Source organism: Saccopteryx bilineata, chromosome 9 (assembly GCF_036850765.1).
Source record: "Saccopteryx bilineata isolate mSacBil1 chromosome 9, mSacBil1_pri_phased_curated, whole genome shotgun sequence".
Taxonomy (NCBI): domain Eukaryota; kingdom Metazoa; phylum Chordata; class Mammalia; order Chiroptera; family Emballonuridae; genus Saccopteryx; species Saccopteryx bilineata.
In genome coordinates this window covers 76,360,761-76,382,852 of record NC_089498.1, presented here as the reverse complement: position 1 = coordinate 76,382,852, position 22,092 = coordinate 76,360,761, and the positions used below count along the sequence as shown (strand labels likewise).

General features: G+C 49.8%; 1 protein-coding gene and 1 pseudogene across 19 annotated transcripts in view; both read left to right on the top strand.

Annotated features, from left to right (window-relative positions):
• CAMK2G (calcium/calmodulin dependent protein kinase II gamma) overlaps positions 1–22,092 on the top strand; it is a 60,618-nt gene that overhangs the window by 2,617 nt on the left and 35,909 nt on the right. For 18 of the 19 annotated variants that reach the window (XM_066243407.1, XM_066243421.1, XM_066243414.1 and 15 more), the window contains exons 3-5: positions 11,738–11,797; positions 19,567–19,621; positions 20,475–20,540. In XM_066243407.1, the coding sequence (XP_066099504.1) occupies positions 11,738–11,797; positions 19,567–19,621; positions 20,475–20,540 (181 nt within the window). Of the gene's footprint in view, positions 1–11,737; positions 11,798–16,697; positions 16,903–19,566; positions 19,622–20,474; positions 20,541–22,092 lie in introns of those variants that run through there. The other variant, XM_066243418.1, reaches the window with a different exon arrangement.
• LOC136313322 (ribosomal biogenesis factor-like) lies at positions 10,965–11,316 on the top strand (annotated as a pseudogene).

The following is a 22,092-nucleotide window of genomic DNA, read 5'->3' as shown; positions in this document are numbered from 1 at the left end:
ACATCTCTGGGTTAAGAGATGTAATAGATGTCCCCAAGCATTGGAGAAACTATAAAATTCCACAGAGATGACAGTGGGCTTCTGTCTTGTTGACAATTGTTCTGGGACCTATTTAGCAGGGTATCTTTCTCCTGACTGGGAAAGCATCTCTCCATCCCTACAAGTAGAGCTTTTCTTGCTGTCTCCAAGCCCCCGTTTCTTCTTGTTCTCTACATTGGCTATAAAGTTGACTTATTTGTTTGTTTTCTTTCTCTCTGGGTACCTTGAATTGGAGGCGATGGTTACCATAGAGATATGTGGGTAGTCAGATGCACTCCTCCCCTGGGGAGTGGGGGATGGGGGTGCAGCACAGTGGGCTGGGCTCTTTCGCAGACATCCTCTGGCCAAGGATGCTGGGGGTAGGCAGAGATGACAGTCTGAGAGTGCTCACCTTCCCATGTCCACACAGCATAGCCCTGGTGCGTTAGAAATGGGGCTGGTGTCTGGGGTCTCCAGTTAGTCATGCAATTACTTTGCTTTTCCTCATTTCACCAAGTGTCCCCTGACCCAGGGATGAGGGACAAAAAGATAACTGGGAGCCCGACTCCAGGGTGAGGAGATAGCTGGCGAGGTGACTTTGTAGAGCTGCCTGCCTTAAGCTGTCATTTTCTACTCCCTGCCTACCCACCTGAACTTCTCTGACCTGTGTAATCATGTCTTTTTTCCCGTCATCACCTCCTCTTGACCTTGTCCTGTCTTTCCCAGCTGATAATCACTCTTGTGCTGCCCAAACTGGGTGAGGTTTGATTTCTCTTTGATTTTTTTGTTTGTTTGTTTCCTGAAGAAGAAAATTCTTGTGTAAGATCGTATGCTTCAGGCATCAACTCCCCCTCTTTTGAGATGGTTATGCCAAGACTGGGGCTCTGTTGTATGGTTTGTGTGCCAGGTGACTTTGGGACAGAGGCCTGCTCCTGGATGATAGGCAAGATGTCAGCAAGAGGGGTCAGGAATATGTAAGTGCCAGTACTCTTTGGATGTGGGAGAGTGGGAGGGTGTTGTCTTGGAGATGGATGGAACAAGCCAGGGGCTGTGCTGGAGGTGTGGGCGAAGGGGATGTGAGTTTTTGGAGAGGGTTGTGCCAGGGGGCCCACTAGACTGGTGCCCATGGGGTTAGGGAGTGAAGGCCATGGCTTCCTGCAGCCTCTCAGTTTACACTGTATATTTTATAAAGGTGTAGCAACTGCGACTGGGTTTCACTCGTCGCTGTCTGTCTGTCTAGGGCTCTGCAGGTGTTGGGTTTCTGTGTCTGGGAATGTGGTGGGCCCACCAGGGTCATCCATAAGGGTCTGAAGGGGCTTGTTGTTTCTGCTGAGTCTCCCTGCCTGTTTTCTTTCTTGTTTGTGATTCTCAGTGCTGCAAACCGAAAGGAAAGAAAGAGCAGCTGATAGCTGCTTCTCCTTGGCATTCATGGTAAGGTGGCCCTGGAGGCACGAGGAGAGATCACCTGGCCTTCTGGGGGGTGGGATCTGGATGGAATCCTTCTTTTGCTCTGTTGTTTCTTGTCATTGTGGCCTCAGGCCCACATTGGTGGGTAGGTTGCAAGTAGGGAGTTCATTTGGCTGTCAGTTGAACACTGTCTTTGTCTGTGGGCCTGTCTACATAAAAGTCACTGAAAGTCACATAACGTCACTCCATCTGCTTTGGAACAGCAATAGGTTTGGAGTTTGAGCTCTTAAGGGAAGCCATGGTTCCAAGCTGAGCTCTCTGCTAGGCTGAAGGAGGCATTTAAAATAGGCTTGGATGCAGGAGCTAGTGGGCCAGGTGATGGCAATGATAAGTCGTTATTTTAAGATTTAAGAGCACCCTCTTAAGGAGCCTGAGCCCTTATGTCTTTTTTTATTTTTAAATCTTCATATTCCCTTCTTTATTCATATGCATATAGATTTTCACCTCAGGGAGCATAATATTTTATATCCTGCTCTCTTGCTTACATCCAAAACGTTTCCCCATATTGCTACAGTTGAGGGGTAGATGGTCCTTTTTTCTATATAGTTTAGGATTTATTCTTGAGACAATTAGCAACATAAGAAACCTCTGTATTTGGACCATTTATCTACGTCCCAATTGCTTTTAGTATGATGGATATGGGGCCTTACTAAGAGATGCTACTAGAAACAGTATTTGCAATCTGTTACAGTTCTTGATTTATTTAGTCTGTATAACCTATGTGAAGAAATTTCTGTTGAAGCTAAATGTAAGCAAAAGCTTTCCTCTTGCTGAGGACCTAGGAGGTAAGGGTAGGAACCATAACTGTTTCTTTACTTCTGTATGAGCAGGGCCTTGCAAAGTACCCATTACGTACAGAGCATCTATGTGTTGAATGAATAAATTAAAATAACTACATAACCTGTCATGGTTGCCTTTTGGCTTTGGCTCTCAGGAACCTCAGAGCCAAGTTGCTGGAACTCTTATACCCTGGTACTGGCTTGGGCTCCCCTTTTCTGCTCCATGGAGCCAATCTGTAGGCCTGACACAGCTGTTGGGGAGGACAGATGAGACTGAAGAGCTGGGCTTGGAGCGTAGTGCCGGTGGGAGATGTAGGAAGACAGTGTAGCTTATGCTCCCGTCATTAACGACCTTCTAGGGCAATGTTGGCACTTCTCAAAGCAGTGATTTTCAATTTTAGTGTGTAAAAGGACCACCTCAGGTACAAATTAAAATGCATATTCCTGGGCCCTACTTACAGAGATTCTGCTTCTGAGGGTTGCGAGTGTGGTTCCGGAATCTACATGGCAAGTGATCCCTGAGCCACACTTTGAGAAAGACCATCTAAAATCAGCAACAGTGGTGACAATTACTCTTGCTGTGCTTTCTGAGATTTACCAGACACACCTTAACCCAGCCTTTTCCAGGTAGCGTCTCTGCTGGTATGTGGCCATCTGTGCACATGGGCTGTTCTTTGATTTGGGGCCTCCTTCTGAGCTCCCAGATTGGGGTGTCAGTCTGTGTTCAAGGCTGTGGCAAGCTGAGTGGCTGGAGTTGTGGTATGTTGGCCACCAGAAGGGCAAAGGCTGTCCCTTTCTGGGTCCAGCTGGCCCTGGGGACTGAAACAGGATCCCCTTGGGTGGTGCCAGCTGAGAGGAGTCCCCACCCCTTTAGTGTTGGCCTGAGTAGCCCCCATGACATTTGTGTCCCCTGTGGTATCTCCAAGTGAGGAGATTCTTGTTAAGGATCTGGATGAAGTGTGGGGAGGGTGAAGCAGCAGTGAGGGAGGGGGAAAGGGAAGGGAGAATCCATGCAGCACCGGGACGCTGGGACTCTGGAACCTGAGGAAACATTGAAGGAGGTTGTACGCAACACCACGCTTTCCTCCTAAGCATAAAACAGGCAATTTTTTGTTGACAGAGGAATGGACATCCTGTATATAAGTGACAGAGCTCTGACTCTTCCTTCCAAGTGGTTGAGGAAGCAGCCTGGAGGTCCCTTCTCTGTGCCAAAGCTTATGTGGGGCCAGTTTCATATAGTCATGCCGTGAGCTGTACTTTAGCTTGCACAACACTAGCCTATCACCTGGCCCTCCCATTCACCTTCCCAGAGTGACTTTGGGTGCTGGCATCATGGGGTGGGGATGGAGGTTGGAAGATGATCCCATCTCATAGAAGAGGCTCCTGCTTTCTTCCCGCTGCTTGCTCTGGTCCTTTGGCAGAAGCTGTGGCTTCCAGCTTCAAGGCTGTGCTGGAACCCTAGCGGTGAGCAGCTGACCCCATTCTCTGCTGAGGCTGGAGATGGGGCAGGAGAGGAGTGGGTGTGATAGGCTCCTGCCCCATCCCCTTGCCTGCTGCTCTCTGGACAGCCTTGGCAGGCCGACAAGTGCCTGATCCCATGGGTGCCAAAAGGGTGGTGACAGGAAGAGATGGGCACTTGGCACTTCTTGAGTGCCTCTCAGTGAAGGCCCTTTGTCATCTCCCCATGGCCAGACAGATCTGCTCCAGAGCCACTGGGGAAACCAAGGCACGAAATGAAAGTTTTGTTTGTTTTGAGCCATAGATATGGCAAGGATTTTGCCAGTGTTCAGACCCCAGCATCTTTAAGTGGTGTGGTCTTCGCTTACCTCTTGGCTCCTCCCTTTAAAACACAGATTCTGAGTATTTTGTTGCTGTGATGAATCCTGATATATCACTCCACACCTCTCCAGAGCTCTCAGCCCAGTGGAGCAAACGTCTCCTTTCTGCTGGCTGCGGCCTTGCTCTTTTCTGTACCCACCTCTCTGGGTACAGCCCCTCTGTGGTGAGGAGATTTCCAGCCACTCCCCCCAACACCATCTCTACTTCCTGGGCCCCAGCAGCCCCTGGAGCTTCCCATCTGCTCCCCTTTTTCCCTCTCCCTTACTTTCCCCTCCCCCCTGCTTGCTGCTGCCCTGGGAGGAGCTATTTTTAGGGGCTGCTTCCTGGGATGTTTTACTTGGGGCTGGTTACCATGAAGGAAATGTCACCAAAACAGTGGGCAAAGGCTGCAGGCACCCAGAGCCTTGCTGGGGGCATGGAGAACTCAGTGGCTGACCCTGTTCTGGCTCTTAAAAGCGGCCAGAGTGCCCAGAGGCAGAACCTTGCCTTCTTGGGGCTTGCTAGTGACCCCATGGGGATTTTCTCTGTCCAAGCTGGTTTGGGAGGCTCTTGCTGTGGGGCACTTCTTGGTACCTCTCTCCTTTGCTTCCTTAGTTAAAGCTTCTATTGTCTTAAGATCCAAAGACCAGCCTGACCAGGTGGTGGCGCAGTGGATAGAGTGTCGGACTGGGATGCAGACGACCCAGGTTTGAGACCCCGAGGTCGCCAGCTTGAGCGCGGGCTCCTCTGGCTTGAGCAAAAGCTCACCAGCTTGAACCCAAGGTCGCTGGCTCCAGCAAGGGGTTACTTGGTCTGCTGAAGGCCCGCGGTCAAGGCACGTATGAGGAAAGCAATCAATGAACAACTAAAGTGTTGCAACGTGCAATAAAAAACTAATGATTGATGCTTCTCATCTCTCTCCGTTCCTGTCTGTCTGTCCCTGTCTATCTCTCTCTCTGACTCACTCTCTGTCTCTGTTAAAAAAAAAAAAAAAGATCCAAAGACCAAAGCAGGGGCTCAGGTTTTTATGTTGCTTGCTTAAAACTGCCTGAGTTCAGATTGAAGAGAAGGGGAGGATTACAATTTAAAGGACAGAGCCTTGGTGTTCACGTGGTTTTCACATGGCACGTGTCAGGCCCTGTCCCACTGTATGCAGCCCTCAGCTAGTTCCCGGTTATGTGGGTGTGAAGGAGATAGAAGCCTTGCCTCCTGCCCTTACTTGGTGGATGGACTTTCCTTTTTTAATTGGAGACTCTTTGCACCTTTATAGTGAGATTCAAAGAGGAAGGAGTGTGGCGCCGCAGTGTCAGGGTGAGGGCAATGGGACTGTGGCTTGGGATTCCGGCTGGTCAGTGCCCAAGGCCAGGGGCTGTTTGTAAGTGGCTGGAGAACTTGAATTATGACACCACATCCCTCCAGTGCCCTTGTTTCTACCCCACAGAGTGAGGCCTCAGGAGGCTTGCAGGGGCCTCTGCTGCTTAGGAAGGAGGAGAGACACTGGGGAGAGCAGCAAGTGGCAGTCGCTCCACACTGAACATCTGAAATTGGTGGGGCTGTAGGAAGCTTCTCATAAACATTTGAAATACCCTCTGAAAAGTCAAGGGTATCATCCAGACTGGATTGAGGAGGGTCCTCATAGCCAGAGTTAGGGCTCTGTGTCCATTCCCAATTGCAGAAGGTTGTATGTATAGGTGGCAGCGGAATCTTATATGAAGCTAGTGCTGACATTTGTGGTTTTACAGAAATGTCATTAAATCAGCGGGCACATCCCCATAGGGCTGTGTAGAATCAGTGGCTAGCCTTTCCTTGTCCCTAATCCTGCGGGGGAAGGAAAGTGCATTTGGTGTAGGCTTTTCTCCTGGAGTCCGAGGGGAAAGATGGTTCTAGCTAGGGCTCTGCATTCCCCTTCGCTGCATGCTGTTTCTTTACTGTCTCTTTCCTGCCTCCCTTGACACATCTGGCCACTCCTTGCTGCCCTTTCTGTGAAGAGTACCTGTCTTTTGTGGAGCCCTGGCCCAAGTCTTGAAGCCCTTGGGCAGAAGGTGGGAGAGGCAAGGCCTCCAGGGGCCTTTGGTTTCAGGGACTGGCTCTGCCCTCAGTGGGCTGCTGGGGAAAGCCTGAAGTCGGCCCCTGATAACATCTGCTTCTGCTTTCTGCTCCTGTTGCCACCTCTGCTCTTGAGGGGGAAAACCTTGCAGAGGGCGGTGGTTGGAACTGGGCTGAAGGCCGGCAGGGGTGGGCCTCTCCATGGCAGTAGCACACAGGCAGGCAGGAAGTGGCCCTGTGCAAAAGCGGGAAGTGGCTCTTGTCAAACAGGAAGGGGGGTGGGTAGACCATGGGGAGGGGCGGGGACAAGCCTGGTGGAAAGGTGGGCGGGAAGAAGGTCAGCCTTGGAAGGGCTAAGCTGCTCCCTAGGAGCAGTGAGCTCAGTGGTCACTGGGAGGAGGTGCGTCTCCAGGAAGAAGGCCACCTTTGTGACAAGAGCAGCTGCTGTGTTACCACCTTGGGGTGTTGAGCCAGGGCCGGGACCTACCACTATAGACCGTGACAGTCCAGGGGCCTCATCCCTTTTAGGGTTGGGGATGCTACTGTGTTTCGCTGGGACAGCTCTTGCTGTTGGGAAACAAACCACACTTGTTCCTGAATCCTGCTGCTGCTGGGGCGGAGCCCTGCTGTTTCCTAGACAGGGACGAGTTGTGGAGGGGACTAAGGACAGAAAGTGTGTGGGAAAGGGGCAGGAGACAACACCTGGAGAGGCTGAGGTGCTGGCTGGCTGTGCATGGCGGAAGGAGGCAGGGGCCAGTGTGGTAGGCAGAAACCGCACAGCTCGTTGAGCAGAGCTGGATGGCTGGGTGCCACAGCTGGCGAGACTGAGGCCAGTGAAGAGGAAGAATCCCACGGGCAGCGGCACTTCCTGGGCAACACTCTCTCTGAACAGCCCTCGCTACTAACCTTCACCTGCAGGCTGTAGACACCAGGGGCTGAGGAACAGCCTCACGGCCAGGAAGGCTGATGGAGCTGGGTTGGAGGGTACAGTTGGTGTGTTGTGTACTCTGTGCCAGTCCAGGCTAGGGGAGAGTAAGTCCAGCTCTCTCCTTGTTCCTGCTAATAGCCATGGCCACAAAGTCCCATCTGGTTGGCCTTGTCCATCTTATCACTGGGCCCTTTGATAGGAGGTTCTTCCTTGTGTGCTAGGCACCATGCTGAGTGCTTACCCAGTAACATTTAATTCACAGATATTGCGGCCTCCACTTTATTTTATATTTATTGAGTTTTAGAGAGAGAGAAACATCAGTTTGTTGTTTCACTTATTTATGCATTCACTGGTTGATTCTTGTATCCCCCGACCAGGGATTAAACCTTCAACTTGGCATATCAGGATGATGCTCTAACCAACTGAGCTATCTGGCCAGGGCACTGCCTCCATTTAAGAAGTGAGGACACTTTTCCCAAAATAATGTGGCTGGCTCACTGTCTCACCTCCTTTGTGTCCTAATCGGATGTCACCTCCTTGCTGAGGCTTTCCCTGACCACCCTGTATCCTTTCCCCCTTCCCTGTTTGATTTTTCTACCCAGCACTTGCCACAGCATCTATTGTGCCATCCAGTTCTTACTGTCTGTCCCTTCCCTCAGCCCAGCCCCAGAGTATTAGTTCCATATAAGCAGGGATTTTTGTCTGTTTTGTTTAGTCCTGTGTCCCCAACATCTAACATCTAGAACAGTGCCTATCACATAGCCTCTGTAATATATTTTTTTTTAATTTATTTTTTTTACAGAGACAGAGAGAGAGAGTCAGAGAGAAGGATAGATAGAGACAGACAGACAGGAATGAAGAGAGATGAGAAGCATCAATCATTAGTTTTTTGCTGCAACACCTTAGTTGTTCATTGATTACTCTCTCATATGTGCCCTAACCGTGGGGCTACAGCAGACCAAGTAACCCCTTTGCTCAAGCCAGCGACCCTGGGTCCAAGCTGGTGAGCCTTGCCCAAACCAGATGAGCCTGCGCTCAAGCCGGTGACCTCAAGGTCTCGAACCTGGGTCCTCTGCATCCCAGTCCGACGCCCTATCCACTGCAACACCGCCTGGTCAGGCTGTAATATTTTGAATGAATGAATGAATGAGGCTCAGATGGGTTGAATAACTTGCCCAACATGGCAGTGCTGGGACTCAATCTGGGACTGTTTGACTCTAAAACTGATGTGTTAATGGTGGGACTCCATGGCTAAGGATCAGAGCAAGGACCAAGGCACAGCCCATGGTTTAGAGAAGACATAAGCTTCGCCTAGAATGTAGAGCTCAGTTCCTTGGAGTTAGGGTCGAACTAAGTGACTGACACGAACTCTCTGGATGCCGAGCAACTCCTTTGAGGAGCCAGGAACCTGAATCTGTGTCTCTCCTCTTCCCACCCTGAGTCACTGATAAAGCTAGAGCACCCTTATTTTTAGTCCTGTTGCTGTTGCGAGGTGTAACCATTAGCCAGTAAGAGACTTAGGGAGGAGATAAACATTAATCTTCTGGGCCTCCCCCTCAGCTGCCACCTCTGTATAGTAAGATGCTGTCCTGCACCTGCCCAGGCAGCCAAGCCCAGGGCTGGGGGTTTTCGGCTGTTCAGGTGAGCGGTCAGAAAGAAGGCTGGCACGCTTGGTACCATCAACCCCAAGTCTGGGGGCAGGAGGAAGGTGGATTGGCTCTGACATCCTCCCAGATCTGGAAGACACAAGTCCCCCTGCACCAGGCAGGACTGTTGCTGCTTCCTTGACTACATCACCTTCTGCAGGTCCCTGGGACAGGACTGGGGGTTCTGGATTATATGGGAACGTGGGGCTTCCTGGGGTTCTTCTGGCTACATCCTGGTCAGTGGTCAACCCAAGCCCGAGGATGGGCAGGAAGGCCTGACCCAGATCTTTGGGCAGCTGGGATGGATTAGCTGGACAGCAGGAACTAATCTCTGCCTGCCCCTACCTCCTACTTCCACAAAGCAGAGCTGTTGTTAAGAGGGAAAGTTTAGCACAAAGCTGGGGGTGGTTGGTGAAACAATAAATGAGTTTGTTCTTGTCTATAATCCCTACTTATCTCAGACTACGTTACCTCAGAGAGACCTGAGTTTGAATCCCAGTGCTATCCCTCTACTGCTGTTAGACCTCAGGCAAGTTATTTGACTTCTCTGGGCCTCAGTTTCGTCATCTGTGAAGTAGGGACAGTCATAGCACCCACTCATATTGTGACGATCATGGGAGGCTTTACAGAGGCTCTTTGCTGTTTAAGAAGTCAGGTGGGCAGAAGCCCCTAGCAAGGGAGGCAGGAATCACTTGGTAGGTATAGATGTGAATGCAGAATGCATCTGCCTAGGCCTAGAGATATTGGGGTAAACTTGACTGTGTCCCCCAAAGCCTAGAGTCTTTACTTGATGCTCTCACTTTTCTTTATCTTGTCATCATAGCATAGCAATGGAGAAAGAGGGTTCTAGGCTCAGACCACCTGTACCCACTGTTTGTGTGACCTTGGGCAGTCACTTTAACTGGTTAAGCCTCAGTTTCCTCATTTGTAATGGAGTGGAGTTAATTAATTCCCTACTTCACAGGATTTTTTTTTTCTTTTAAGTGAGAAGAGGGGAGATAGACAGACTCCCTCATGCACCCTGACTGGGATCCACCAGCCAACCCCATTTGGGGCTGATGCTTGGGTCAACTGAGCTATCTTCAGTGCCTGGGGCCAATGCTCGAATCAGTCAAGCCACTGGCTATGGGAGGAGAAGAGAGAGAGAAGGGGGAGAGGGATGGGGAAAGAAGCAGATGGTCGCTTCTCATGTGTGCCCTGACCAGGGATCAAACCCGGGACATCTGTACACTGAGCCAACAACGCTCTATCCACTGAGCCAGCTGGCCAGGGCCATTCACAGGCTTTCTGTGAGGATGAAATAAGATAATCCATGCCTCTACCTGGTATGTAGTAAATCCTTAGTAAATAATAGTTATTACTACTACTGTTGATGTTACTGATAAACCTTTATTAAGCCCCTATTATGAAAAGAACTCTAGAAAGCACCACTCAGAAAGGTCTCTTTGAAGAGCTTGTGACTGAAAAACTGATATATGATGCTGAGGATTATAAGAGATTCCGTGGTAGATGGGAGAGTTGTCAAAGGGGAGAAAGTGATGTCTACCAAGAGAAACAGGGACAACTTTGTGAAGGAGGTAATTTTGGGCAGGATTCCAGCAAGGGGAATGGGGAGGGCTTCTAGGCCACCTTGCTTTGAGTAGCAGTATCGTCTTGTTCTACGTCCTGGAGTTCTGCCTTCTGGAGGACAGAAGTGACCATGACCAGCACAGCTCTCTTGGATCTGGGGACTCTTGATTCTGGTCATTTCACCAAAGTAGAGGAACCTCAGAGTCTGAGTGCCCCAACAAGAGGTGGTCAAGAGGGTCCTGGGGAGAAACAGGATTTCTGTAAAATGGGCATCATAGTAGTACCAACCTCATTAGAGTTGTTATAAGGATCAATTAAAAAATGTATCTTGCCTGACCTGTGGTGGCGCAGTGGATAAAGCATTGACCTGGAACGCTGAGGTCACCAGTTCAAAACCCTGGGCTTGCCTGGTCAAGGTACATATGGGAGTTGATGCTTCCTGCTCCTCCTTCTCTCTCTTCCTCTCTCTCTTTCTCTCTCTCTCCTCTTTCTCTACAAATGAATAAATAGAATCTAAAAATGTTTAAAAAAATGTATCTGCCTGGCGTAGAAGTAACCTCTCAGTAAATGTTACCTATTATTATATTTTCAAATCATCATCATCTTTGTTGTCGGCACCGTTATGTCTTGGCGTTGCTGTGAAGACTAAAGTAGACAGTCCTGCGTGTGCCTATGGAGTAACCTGGAGCTGGAGACAATGGCCAAGAGCAAACGAAAAGGGCAGAAGCCCAGGAGTGTGTTTCAAATAGCCAGCTAGAAAAACTTTAAGGGTAAAAGTAAAGCAAAACCAGTTACCACTAAGCTTAAGAAGATAAACATTGTGAAGGATGAGAAGGTTCATATATATATATATACAGAAGGAGCTCGCCCACTTCTCCAAGGCCTTTCCCTGGAGCCTCTGCAGAAACAGCGGAGTCCTCAGCAGTGTCATGAAAACAGATCAGTGAATGTTGACGAAGCTACAAGATTAATGGCTCAGTTGTGATGCGCTGGTGATTCCCCCTAAAACCAGATTCCCCCCAAAGACCAATAAAGTCATGTCTTATACAAAAAAAGACTAAAGTAGAGAATATATGCAAAACTCCTAGCACAGTGCCTGGTCATATAGTCGATGCTCAATGAAACGTAGCTCTTATTAGTAATTCTTACAAGAAAGAGAGTTTGGACACCCTGGCCCAAAGAAATCCCTGCAGTAGTAGAAATAGAGTGCCAGAGTTTAGTTGAAGACTTGGATTTAAATCCCGGCTCTGCCACTCACTACCTTGAGGTGCTTTCGTAAGGTATTTCCTCATCTGGAAAAGGCGGTCATAGCACCTGTCTCCAGCATTACTGTGACTTGCTGCATTAATTCAGCAAATTGTAAACAGTGCATAGTTGTTGCCTAGGAATTGAAGGAGTATGAATAGCCAGGTGGCCACAAACCGAAAGGATGCTTGATAGCTTTTGGTTTCTCTCCTCTGCTTTAGATCACCAGAAACTAGAACGTGAGGCCCGGATATGCCGACTTTTGAAACATCCCAACATTGGTAAGTGCGCTGGTCTAGAGTGTTTCTCGGGTGTTTTGTAGTGGGGGTAAGAACAGAGATCTGCTGCTTTTGTATATGAGACTCCTGTCCCTTGGCCTTTGCCTGATGTCTTGTTTTTCCCAAGTGGGAAAGCAGCGGTGTCTTCCTCAGAATTCTGGGGCATTCTGGTTTTGAGACCTGGGTGTCCCTGTGCCTGCAGTGCCACCTCAGGGCTGGGATGTGAAGTATCAGAACAGGCTTCAGACTCCCTTTCTTCCCTGCTCCTTCTGTCTTTGGGCTGAGGTCCAAGGTCCTCAGCGTGTGAGTCTTGGGCTAGTAGCCTGCCAGCGTTCCTCACCAGGGGCCTTCCATGACTGTCATAAAAAGGTCCAGATTTTGTTTCTGGACTTGAAAGAGTTTTGTTCCTGTCGCAGTGTCGTGCACACTCTGGGGGTTTCCATGGTGCTCCTGTTTGTATTCCCCAGAGCCAGGAGAGCAAGCTGCCTACCCGCCTGGCTTCTCTGGAGAAGGGATGGCAGGAGCCTCTCAGATGGGGAAGGAGGAAAAATGAAGAGGATTTCTCCCTGCTCCCACCCTGACTTGGGGGGACAAGAGCACATTGTTGGTTGTTCTAAAGCCCGAGGAGGTTTGCCTGCCACAGCCCACTCGGCTCAGTTTTACATTATTCAGCTGAAATCGTCTTTGCCAAAAGCGTTGGCCCTGATTTGGTGCTTCTCGCAGGGAGGACAGAAACGGTGCTGGCTGCAGTGTCTGAGCAGAAACCCAGTCTTGACTTGAGGCAGAGCAAGGAGCATCTCCTAGGTTCTCCCTGAAAGCCCTGAACCATCATGAAAAACAACATGTGTTCCCTGCTCCTCGGGCATGGCCTAAATATTGGGGCTCCCACAGTGCCCCAGAGGCCACCCACTCTACTCTGCTGGCGGCCGGGGCTGGGAGGTGACTTGCTGAAGCTTGATGCTTCCTCCAAAGCTACTCAGCCTCTGGCTTCCCAGATCTCCGACTAGAATGCTTCACGTGAGCTATTACGTGGGAGAGCTGAGGTCGCACTCTAGCCCGAGGGGAAAGGAGCAGCTCTGAGGTAACCAGAACCCCAACCATGCAGGGCTTTATAGATCACAATCAGCAGCTTGGATTACAACCGAAGCAGATTGGCATAGCCAGTGCTCAGCTCTGCCTGGTGCAGTGTGTTCCATGGAGCCAACACCTCTCAGCCGACAGGTTTTGGGCTTGGAACTATGGAGGCTCCTGGGCAATCTCCTGAAGTTAGACTCATGCCTGCAGACAGCACAGTGGGGACCAGGGTTGCCTTGCCTAGGAGAGGCCCTACACAGAAGAACACCTAGAACATTCACAAATTCTGGCGTGTTTGATCTGGCTGGCTCAGTGGTCCAAAAGTATTTTTATTATTCGCCAGTAAGTATTTAAAAATGAGATTTCCCATTTTGAAAGGAATTGTTTCCTAGTCTTTCAAATCAGAAGGCTTGGTTCTGCTGAGCCCACTCTCCACATGGCCAGAATCAGCTGGGGCTGGACAGTGGCAGCTCCTTGGCCCACTGGCCACTGTCCTGTCCCTCCCTATTCTCTCATGCTTGCACTGCCTGTGTGGTGCCTGTAGGCTTTGGGAGCTGTGACCTCCGACCTAGAAGCTCTAGAACACGGAGGAAAAGCTTGTGGGGAACTAAAGCCATGCACAAACACGGAGGCATTTATTTAGTGTTTAGTTCTGGGTCTCGGGTCTGAGGACAGCAACCGCCTTTCCTTATGCTGTGTGACCAGTCTGTACAGCAGTGATAGGGGAGGGAGAACAGCGGGGAGATGAGGCAGGAGGCAGACCGGGTCTGCATCACCTGCTGCCCAGCTGTGGATGACCACAGGATGGTTGGGGCGAGATGAAGACAACTGAGAAACTACCAGAGGGGACAAAAAAATGGGATTCTGACAAAATAAGTTCTAACCTTTTAAAACTTTTATTTATAGAAATTAAATATATACTTTTTGACCTTTTAGACTTGACTTGGTTTGTTAGCTGGCCCTTTCTTTGTACCCTCTGCCCCCAACTCAGACTTAAGGCAGACAGAGAGGCCATCTGCCCTAGCCCCCTGCTCTGTTAGGGAGACAGCAGGACCCAGGAAAGGCCAGCAAGTCACACTCACTTTGTCAGGACCTGATTGCCTGGAACTGTGCTTCCATCTCATGTCTCTCCCAGATCCTGCCGGATGTTGGTCTGAAGCCCTGTTCTGGAGTCAAGGGCAAGGAGAGGAAAGGGTGAGCCAGGACTGTGTCCTGGGAGAGCCTGTTAGCCAGGCTGTCTGCTTCCAGTGAGAACCAAAGCTCCTGGAGATACGACAGAGCTATGGGTCCAAGGAGGCCGGGGGTTACCATGGATCCTGGCCTGGCTTGTGACTGGAAAGGAGGCAGTTTTGTTCCCCTGATTCAGTATTTCTCTCGTCTCTCCACTGCTCCGTCCTCAGAGCTGTGGCCCTTTTGGCTCCGCATCTTTAACTCCATCCCACAGGGAGGCAAGTGGACCAGTTGAGAGTAGTGCAGCGTTGAGGAAGCTGAGCAAAGAGCTCACGGTCAAACCCTGGCTGCTGTCACACTCACACAGGTATTTGGTGCAAAGCAAGGAGCCAGGTGTCCCCAGGTTTATTCCCTAATAGATATTGTCCTGGTAGCTAAAAGCCTGTTGGAAGAGTGGACTGTAATGTCAACTGTGGACTCTGGGTGACACTGATGTATCCGTGTAAGTTCATCAATTATAACAATTGTACCAGTCTGGCGGGGGATGTGGATAGTGGAGGAGGCTGTGCATATGTGGGGACAGAGGGTATGTGGGAGCTCTGTGTACTGTCTGCTCAGTTTTGCTGTGAACCCAAATTGCTCTAAAAAATAAAGTCTATTAATTTTTTTAAAGCCTCTTGGTTGTGAGGCATACTGCAGAACCTAAACCAGCCCTAGGAGAGTGGCCAGAGGTGTGGAGTTGAGCGGAGAAGACAGCCGGAGTGCTGATCGTAGAGTTTGAATGGAGTGTGTCCCACCTCTGATCTGCTTGCTCCCTGCTCTGAATTCCTGTGATGAATAGACTCTGCCTTGCTTCCTGCTGAGCTGCTCCTGCAGTTTCAATCGTAGTCTAGCCTTGTGGTTCAGACCAGCACTTCTCAATCTTTTCTGTGCCCACAGATGACCTAGAGATCATGTTAAGATTCAGATCTGCCTGACCTGTGGTGGCACAGTGGATAAAGCGTCGACCTGGAAATGCTGAGGTTGCCGGTTCAAAACCCTGGGCTTGCCTGGCTGGTCAAGGCACATATGGGAGTTGATGCTTCCAGCTCCTCCCCCCTTCTCTCTCTCTGTCTCTCTCCTCTCTCTCCCTCTCTGTCTTTCTTCCTCTCTCTCTCTCCTCTCTAAAAATGAATAAAAAAAAAAAAGATTCAGATCTGATTCAGTAGGTCTGGGGTGGACCTGAGCTTCCTCGTGTCTCCAAGTGACGCTCACCATGCCGGTCTGTGGACCATGTACGTGGAGAAGTCAAGGTTGGTGGCTTTGGTGTCAAATCCAGGTTTGAATTGGGGACTTGCTGGTTAGTAACTGTGACTTGCGGCACATTATCTCACCCGCCTGTCCCTCCATTTTTTCCTTTGTGCCTCTTTATGGAGTTGTTGTGAGAGAGCTCATCAAGCAAAGGAGGCCTAGGAAATAAATGAAGATGAAAACAGATTCCAACTGCCAGAAGTGATCTCTCTTAGGACCCCCAGCCCCAACTCGGTTCACGAGGTATTCCAGCCTAGGGCCCCTTCAGGTACCAGTAAGTGTAGCAAAAATAGTTGCAAAGGAAAAGGAGACACAGTTAGATCATGACCAGACAACTCCTAAATCCCTGCCCATCACTCTTGGTGGGGGCACCCTCAGCCCCCCACTAGCCCCTGGCCACAGGACCTCTTTCCTGCTGTGCTTTTTATTTATTTTTTTTATTTTTATTTTTATTTTTTTCATTTTTCTGAAGCTGGAAACAGGGAGAGACAGTCAGACAGACTCCCGCATGCGCCCGACTGGGATCCACCCGGCACGCCCACCATGAGGCGACGCTCTGCCCACCAGGGGGCGATGCTCTGCCCATCCTGGGCGTCGCCATGTTGCGACCAGAGCCACTCTAGCGCCTGGGACAGAGGCCACAGAGCCATCCCCAGTGCCCGGGCCATCTTTGCTCCAATGGAGCCTTGGCTGCGGGAGGGGAAGAGAGAGACAGAGAGGAAAGCGCGGCAGAGGGGTGGAGAAGCAAATGGGCGCTTCTCCTGTGTGCCCTGGCCGGGAATCGAACCCGGGTCCTCCGCACGCTAGGCCAATGCTCTACCGCTGAGCCAACCAGCCAGGGCCCTGCTGTGCTTTTGCTGCAGACATTAACAGTGATATTTTCCGTGCTTTATGACCAGAATTTGTTAGTAAAATATGACATATTGTTGGGTGATTTTTAAAGAATTGGAAATAGCCACAATATTTGGGTTGTGGCTTTTTTCAGTCCTTAAAGGTATGAAACATCAACTCAAAGTGTTTGGGTGTTTTTTTGGGCCTGTACTTCCACAGTTTGTAAAGAACAATAATGAGGCTTATGTCTGTAACATAATACACACTCTCTCCTTCCCCGATCTTCCTAGACTTGTCTGGCCCTCTTTGGCCTTCACGCCCTCTCGTTACTGTGGAATGGGCTGAATACTGTGGAATGTATGAGATTATTTCCTTGCACACATCCATAGCATCCTTTCCTTCTCTCCCTCACAGCCCTCAGCACAGTGTTACGTATTTGCATAAGCGCTGGTTTAAAGCCTGTCTTCCCTGTTCACCTGGAAGCTCCGCCGTGGCAGGGCCTGATTTCTTGTCTTCACAGCCGAATCCGTGGCATGTACAGCCACGCCTGCTTCAGAGAAGGTGCCGAGTGGACGCTGATGAGTGAATCAGAATGGCCAGGGCTAGTGCGGACAGGTTGGAGCTCCTTTGCCTAAGAGGATGGAGAAAGTGACTCCCTAATGGGCAATTCTGCAATATCAAGGATCTTGATGTCAGTTTGTTGTGGCTTCAGGTCTCAATTCTGCCACTTGGTATGACCTTGGGTGAGTTTCTTTGGAGCCTCAGTTTTCTCTCCTATTAGATAGGGGTTATTACCTGTCCCACAGAGTTAATGTGAAAGTTCAGTAAAATAGCATGGCACAGTGCATAGCACATAGAAACAGCGCGTTAGTTCTTATCATTTGGATCATTATTATTAAGAACCTGCTAGGTAGGCACTTAGAGTGATGCAGTCAAGTTTCTCCTTTTGTTCTCAGTTCCCTGCTAATTTTCTTTACAAATGGGAAAAAAACAAAAGTGGTAGCAGTCTTGTTCGGATATGGGCCCTGCGCACCTGTCCCTCCTTGTCTCAGGGGAGCCTTCTCTGGGCAGGGTGGCCTGGGATGGTGAGTCTTCCTTTGCTGTTTCTTTCCTGATTCCCTGCCCGGCTTCCTCCCACCTGGGCTCTGTGTGTGGCCTTCCTGGAGAAGGGCAAGTGCCAGTCACTCTGTCTGGGTGTAGGCACGGTGCCTGCACTTTCTGCTGTGTTGTGCTAGGGAGGGGGTGGGGGTGGCATTCCAGGAAAGCAGGATGGGCAGCAGGACTGCCCAGGAGTGGTTGTTAGCACCATACTGCTCTTCCTGTAAGCTTACCATCCTGCTGCTGTTAGTCACCTCCCTAATGAAGCTGGTTTTTAGCTTCTGGGACAGCTGATTTCCAGGGGATTATTTGTATTACACACTTTAATGCTTTTTAATAGCAAATTTTTAATTAAGTGGAAAGTCCTTTTGAAAGCAAGGGAGCAGCAGCTGCAGCAGCACTCAGCTTGCCACACTGACTTAGGCCAGAGGAACCCAGGGAAGAAGGAGGTGGCAGGGCTTTGGGTGCTCGCATCAGCATGCTGGGTTAGTCAGGGCGGGAAGGAAGCAGAGGTCTGGCTGTGGCTCCTTCCGTCCATCTTCTGCAGACCTTGAGGAACCGGGGCTTGTTTGCCTGAGGACAGGACAGAATGGTTTGAGGAGGATCTATTTTAGAAGTACCACCTGCCTTTGAGCCCTTTTGTGAGTCACAGAAATACTGAGTTTGGGGTGGAATTCAGGGTTGAGTAAATGGATCAGATCAAACAAGGTAGGCAATAGGAAGTGTAAACAGCCATTGGGCCCTGGTTCAAACGCTGGCAGGCCTGATTCCTCATTTGTCAAGTGAGGGGAAGCATGAGGCACTAGTGATGGCTTAGTGCCTGCGTTTTATGTTCCAGCTGATGTCGCTTTGGTGGGGAGGGGATGTCGGGAGGCACCGTGGCCCTGATGAAACACTCTGACACTGGAAATGGAAGCTGTTGTTCAGGGCCGTTGGCAGCCTAGGACGCGCCAAGGAAGAGAAACGGTGGTTTTTTTGTCTCCAAGAACTTCACTGGTTGGTTTGGTGTCAGGCCATTCCTGAAGTGCTCTGTGAGGTGCTCCTGAGACTGCTGAGGGTTGGCACAAAGGTCAAATAGAGGAAGCCCTTTGGAACAGAGGTTTTCCCATCAAGAGGGTTCAGGTGAGGGAAGGGACAGGAACAGCCGACTGTCAGCCAAAGCATTGAGTTGTGTTTGCATTAGAATGATGCTCAGAGCTTGGCATTTAACCCAGAGGTGGCTTTGTGGGCAGAAGCTTGAAGAGAAGACCTCAGAAGACACTAGGTTGGTTTTTTGCCCAAGAGCTCTGGAGGCAGGGAGTGAAGGGATTCTGCTTCCTAGCCTTTTCTTGCAGTTGGTGAGTTGCCATAGTCTGTTCTGTGCTGTTGTTCGGGGCCTTGCAATGGCCTCCCAGACCCATCTGTGATGCTGTTGTAGGAACATTCGTGAATGGTTTCTCCATTATTTTATTGCCTGGGTGTGTGGGCCACTGCACACATCTTATAGGAAGCAGGGGTGTAGACCACTCTTTGGAGACAGAGCTAGATTTACACCTTAACCCTCCAAATCTTTGGCCTTTTGCAAGATACTATATGTCTGTGAACCTCCTGTGTCCTCACCTGTAGAGTGGGAGTAATAATCATCTCATGGTTGTCATCAGGAATAATGAACTCCTTGAAGGCAGGCACTATGTCTGGCACATAGTAGGTACTCAGTAAATGCTTGTAGAATAAGGAATGTATACAAAGAGGCTTACACAAGGTCTGGTGCATAATAGGCACTTTCTATAATTGTTGTTATTGTCTTTGCCTGAATTTGCGAGCTGTCTCCCCTGCTCACCATCCATCATTCTCGCCCCACATGCCTTCCTGCTGGGCTCTGCCTCTCCCACTTCCTCCCCTCCCTTTAGTTCTTCTGTTCCCATTTACTTCTTTGAAAGAGCTCTCTCCTGTCTTGCCATTCTCTGTCCCCCAGTGGTGCGCATCACTAGATCCTAGGTCACACATCATGTCTGGCACTAGCCCCTCTGGGAAGGTTTCTGCTTTTCTCTGTCTTCTTAGCTGTGAAGCTTCTCTGTCTTGCCTTGTCTGAGGCAGTCTGATGTGGGTGCCAGAGCACCAAACCTGGGGTCTGGTTGTCTCTCTGCTCCGTGGCTGCATAACCTTGGATTGGGGAGTGCTGGGCACCCTGCCACTTGTCACTGCTGCTCCTTCAGGAGAGCACCCAATGAGGCTGACCGGGTGGGCGGGGGTGGGACTGCTGAGGAGGAGAGGAATAGAATTTCCAAGTTTTTTCTCTGTTAATGTCTGTCCCGTCCCCTCTCTTGCAGTGCGCCTCCACGACAGTATTTCTGAAGAAGGGTTTCACTACCTCGTGTTTGACCTGTAAGTGCCACTCTCCGAGGGTGTGGGGGCCTCTCCCTTCAGCTAATTCAGAATGAAGGCTTGGAAAAAGGCCTAAACTAGGTCTTCAGCCTCTGCCAAGGGTCCCTGTCCTTTGCCTGGGGAAAGGCTTGGACTCTGAGCTTCCTCTGGTAATGGGCCTGTGGCTGAGGGGTCCCATTGCTCACCCTGTCTCCCTGGCTCTGACCAGGGAGGTGGTGTTGCTGTCATATGTCGGTCCAGCAGCTGACCTTGTACAGATACTTTCTTCTTGTTTCTTGATGTGTTGTTCTTAGAGGAGAAATAGGGTATAGCTTTTTACATGACCTTAAAAGTTCTGAGAACTCAAAAGTAGCTTATTTTAATAGTTGTAAACTGGGCTCTAATTGGTCTCTTCTCTACTTTGATTGTGGTTTAATACCTTAAAAGTGACTCTTCTCCTCCTGGAAATGCCCCTTTGGCATTTTCAGGGTTGGGTCTCTGTCCTTAATCTCATTATTTTTCAGTTTCAAGTAGTAGGTCTGTTCTTTCTGGGCAACTGTATCTCAGTGTTTCTGTTGGTCTCAAATCGATGACTTTCCGAGTAGGTCAGTTATTTTCTCTTAGGTCCTTGTATATTCATCTTAGCCTGAGTATTAGCTATCTGTAGGTTATAAAAACAAACGTGCAGAAGGGAGGGAGGGGCCATGTTACCTAACGAGAAGCCTCATATCATTAAAGAATTCACTGTGTTCTGGGCTCTCGGATGAAATGCATATGGAGTTAGGATTTCTTTAAAAGCTGTTCTACCGTTAGCTGTTGGAAGCTGGGGTTGGCCAACTGACCTGCCTCCTCTAACCCTCTTTATTGGTTACAGTGTTACTGGCGGAGAGCTGTTTGAAGACATTGTGGCGAGAGAATACTACAGTGAGGCTGATGCCAGGTGAGATGAGAGCCCTATAGTTCAAGTGTGAGTCTTGGCCATCTTAGGGGGCCAGGCATTGTGTCTATGTGGTGAATCGTCTTTGGGGACAGTCAGAAGAGCTTTTGTCTGGATAAAGATTCTACAGAGCTAGGCTCAAGTGGCATTCTTTTTTTTTTTTTTTAACAGAGAGAGGGATAGACAGGCAGGAACAGACAGAGATGAGAAGTATCAATCATCAGTTTTTCGTTGCAACACCTTAGTTGTTCATTGATTGCTTTCTCATATGTGCCTTGACCGTGGGCCTTCAGCAGACCGAGTAACCTCTTGCTCAAGCCAGCGACCTTGGGTCGAAGCTGGTGAACTTTGCTCAAACCAGATGAGCCCGTGCTCAAACTGGCGACCTTGGGGTCTCGAACCTGGGTCCTCTGCATCCCAGTTCAATGCTCCATCCACTGCGCCACCACCCAGTCTGACTCAGGTTGCATTCTGTGGGCAATACAAAAAGTTAAAAAAGACCCTGGCCAGTTGGCTCAGCGGTAGAGCGTTGGCCCAATATGTGGAAGTTCCAGGTTTGATTCTCGGTCAGGGCACACAGGAGAAGTGCCCATCTGCTTCTCCACCCTTCCCCTCTCCTTTCTCTCTGTCTCTCTCTTCCCCTCCTGCAGCCAAGGCTCCATTGTGAGGATGGCTCCATGGCCTCCGCCTCAAGTGCTAGAATGGCTCTGGTTGCAATGGAACAACATCCCAGATGGGCAGAGCATCGCCCCCTGGTGGGCATGCTGGGTGGATCCCCATCGGGCACATGCAGGAGTCTGTCTCTGCCTCCCTGCTTCTCACTTCGGAAAAATACCAAAAAAAAAAAAAAAAAAGGTTACACACTTGAGGATCAATGTTTTTTTGTTTGTTTGTTTGTTTTTGTTTTTTTTTAGACTTTATTTATTCATTATAGAGAGGAGAGAGAGAGAGAGAGAGAGAGAAGGGGGAGGAGCAGGAAGCATCAACTCCCATATGCGCCTTGACCAGGAAAGCCCAGGGTTTTGAACCGGCAACCTCAGTGTTTCCAGGTTGACGCTTTATCCACTGCGCCACCACAGGTCAGGCGAGGATCAATGTTTTTGCAAAGCTCTTAGAAGTCTTCCATCACCCCATCACCCTACAGATACCTTTCTTTTGCACTATCTGTACTTGTAGGCTTGCTCAGGGACCCTCCCTGTCCCCTTTCTTTCATGTGACAAAATCTGTGTATATCCTGGGGATGATCCAGAGAAGAGAGAAACATGGTTTATGTCCCAAAGGGTTAATAATCCAGCCTGGGAACCTTTCTGGGAGATCTCAGCCTTCATTACGTTGTCTCTTGACCACCATGAGCAGCCCCGGTGTGGAGCTCCTCAGGCCGTGAGGACCATCCCTCTGTCATACTTCTCAGCTCCAAGCCCTCCGTGGAGGTCCTGGCAGCTCCTGCGTGTGACACAGCAGAATTCCTCCCACACCACAGCTCTGGGCGCTTGTTTGGCCTGCCTTGCCTTTCCTGCCTGGGCTCCTCCCCCAGCCCTGAATTTTCTCTGAGGGT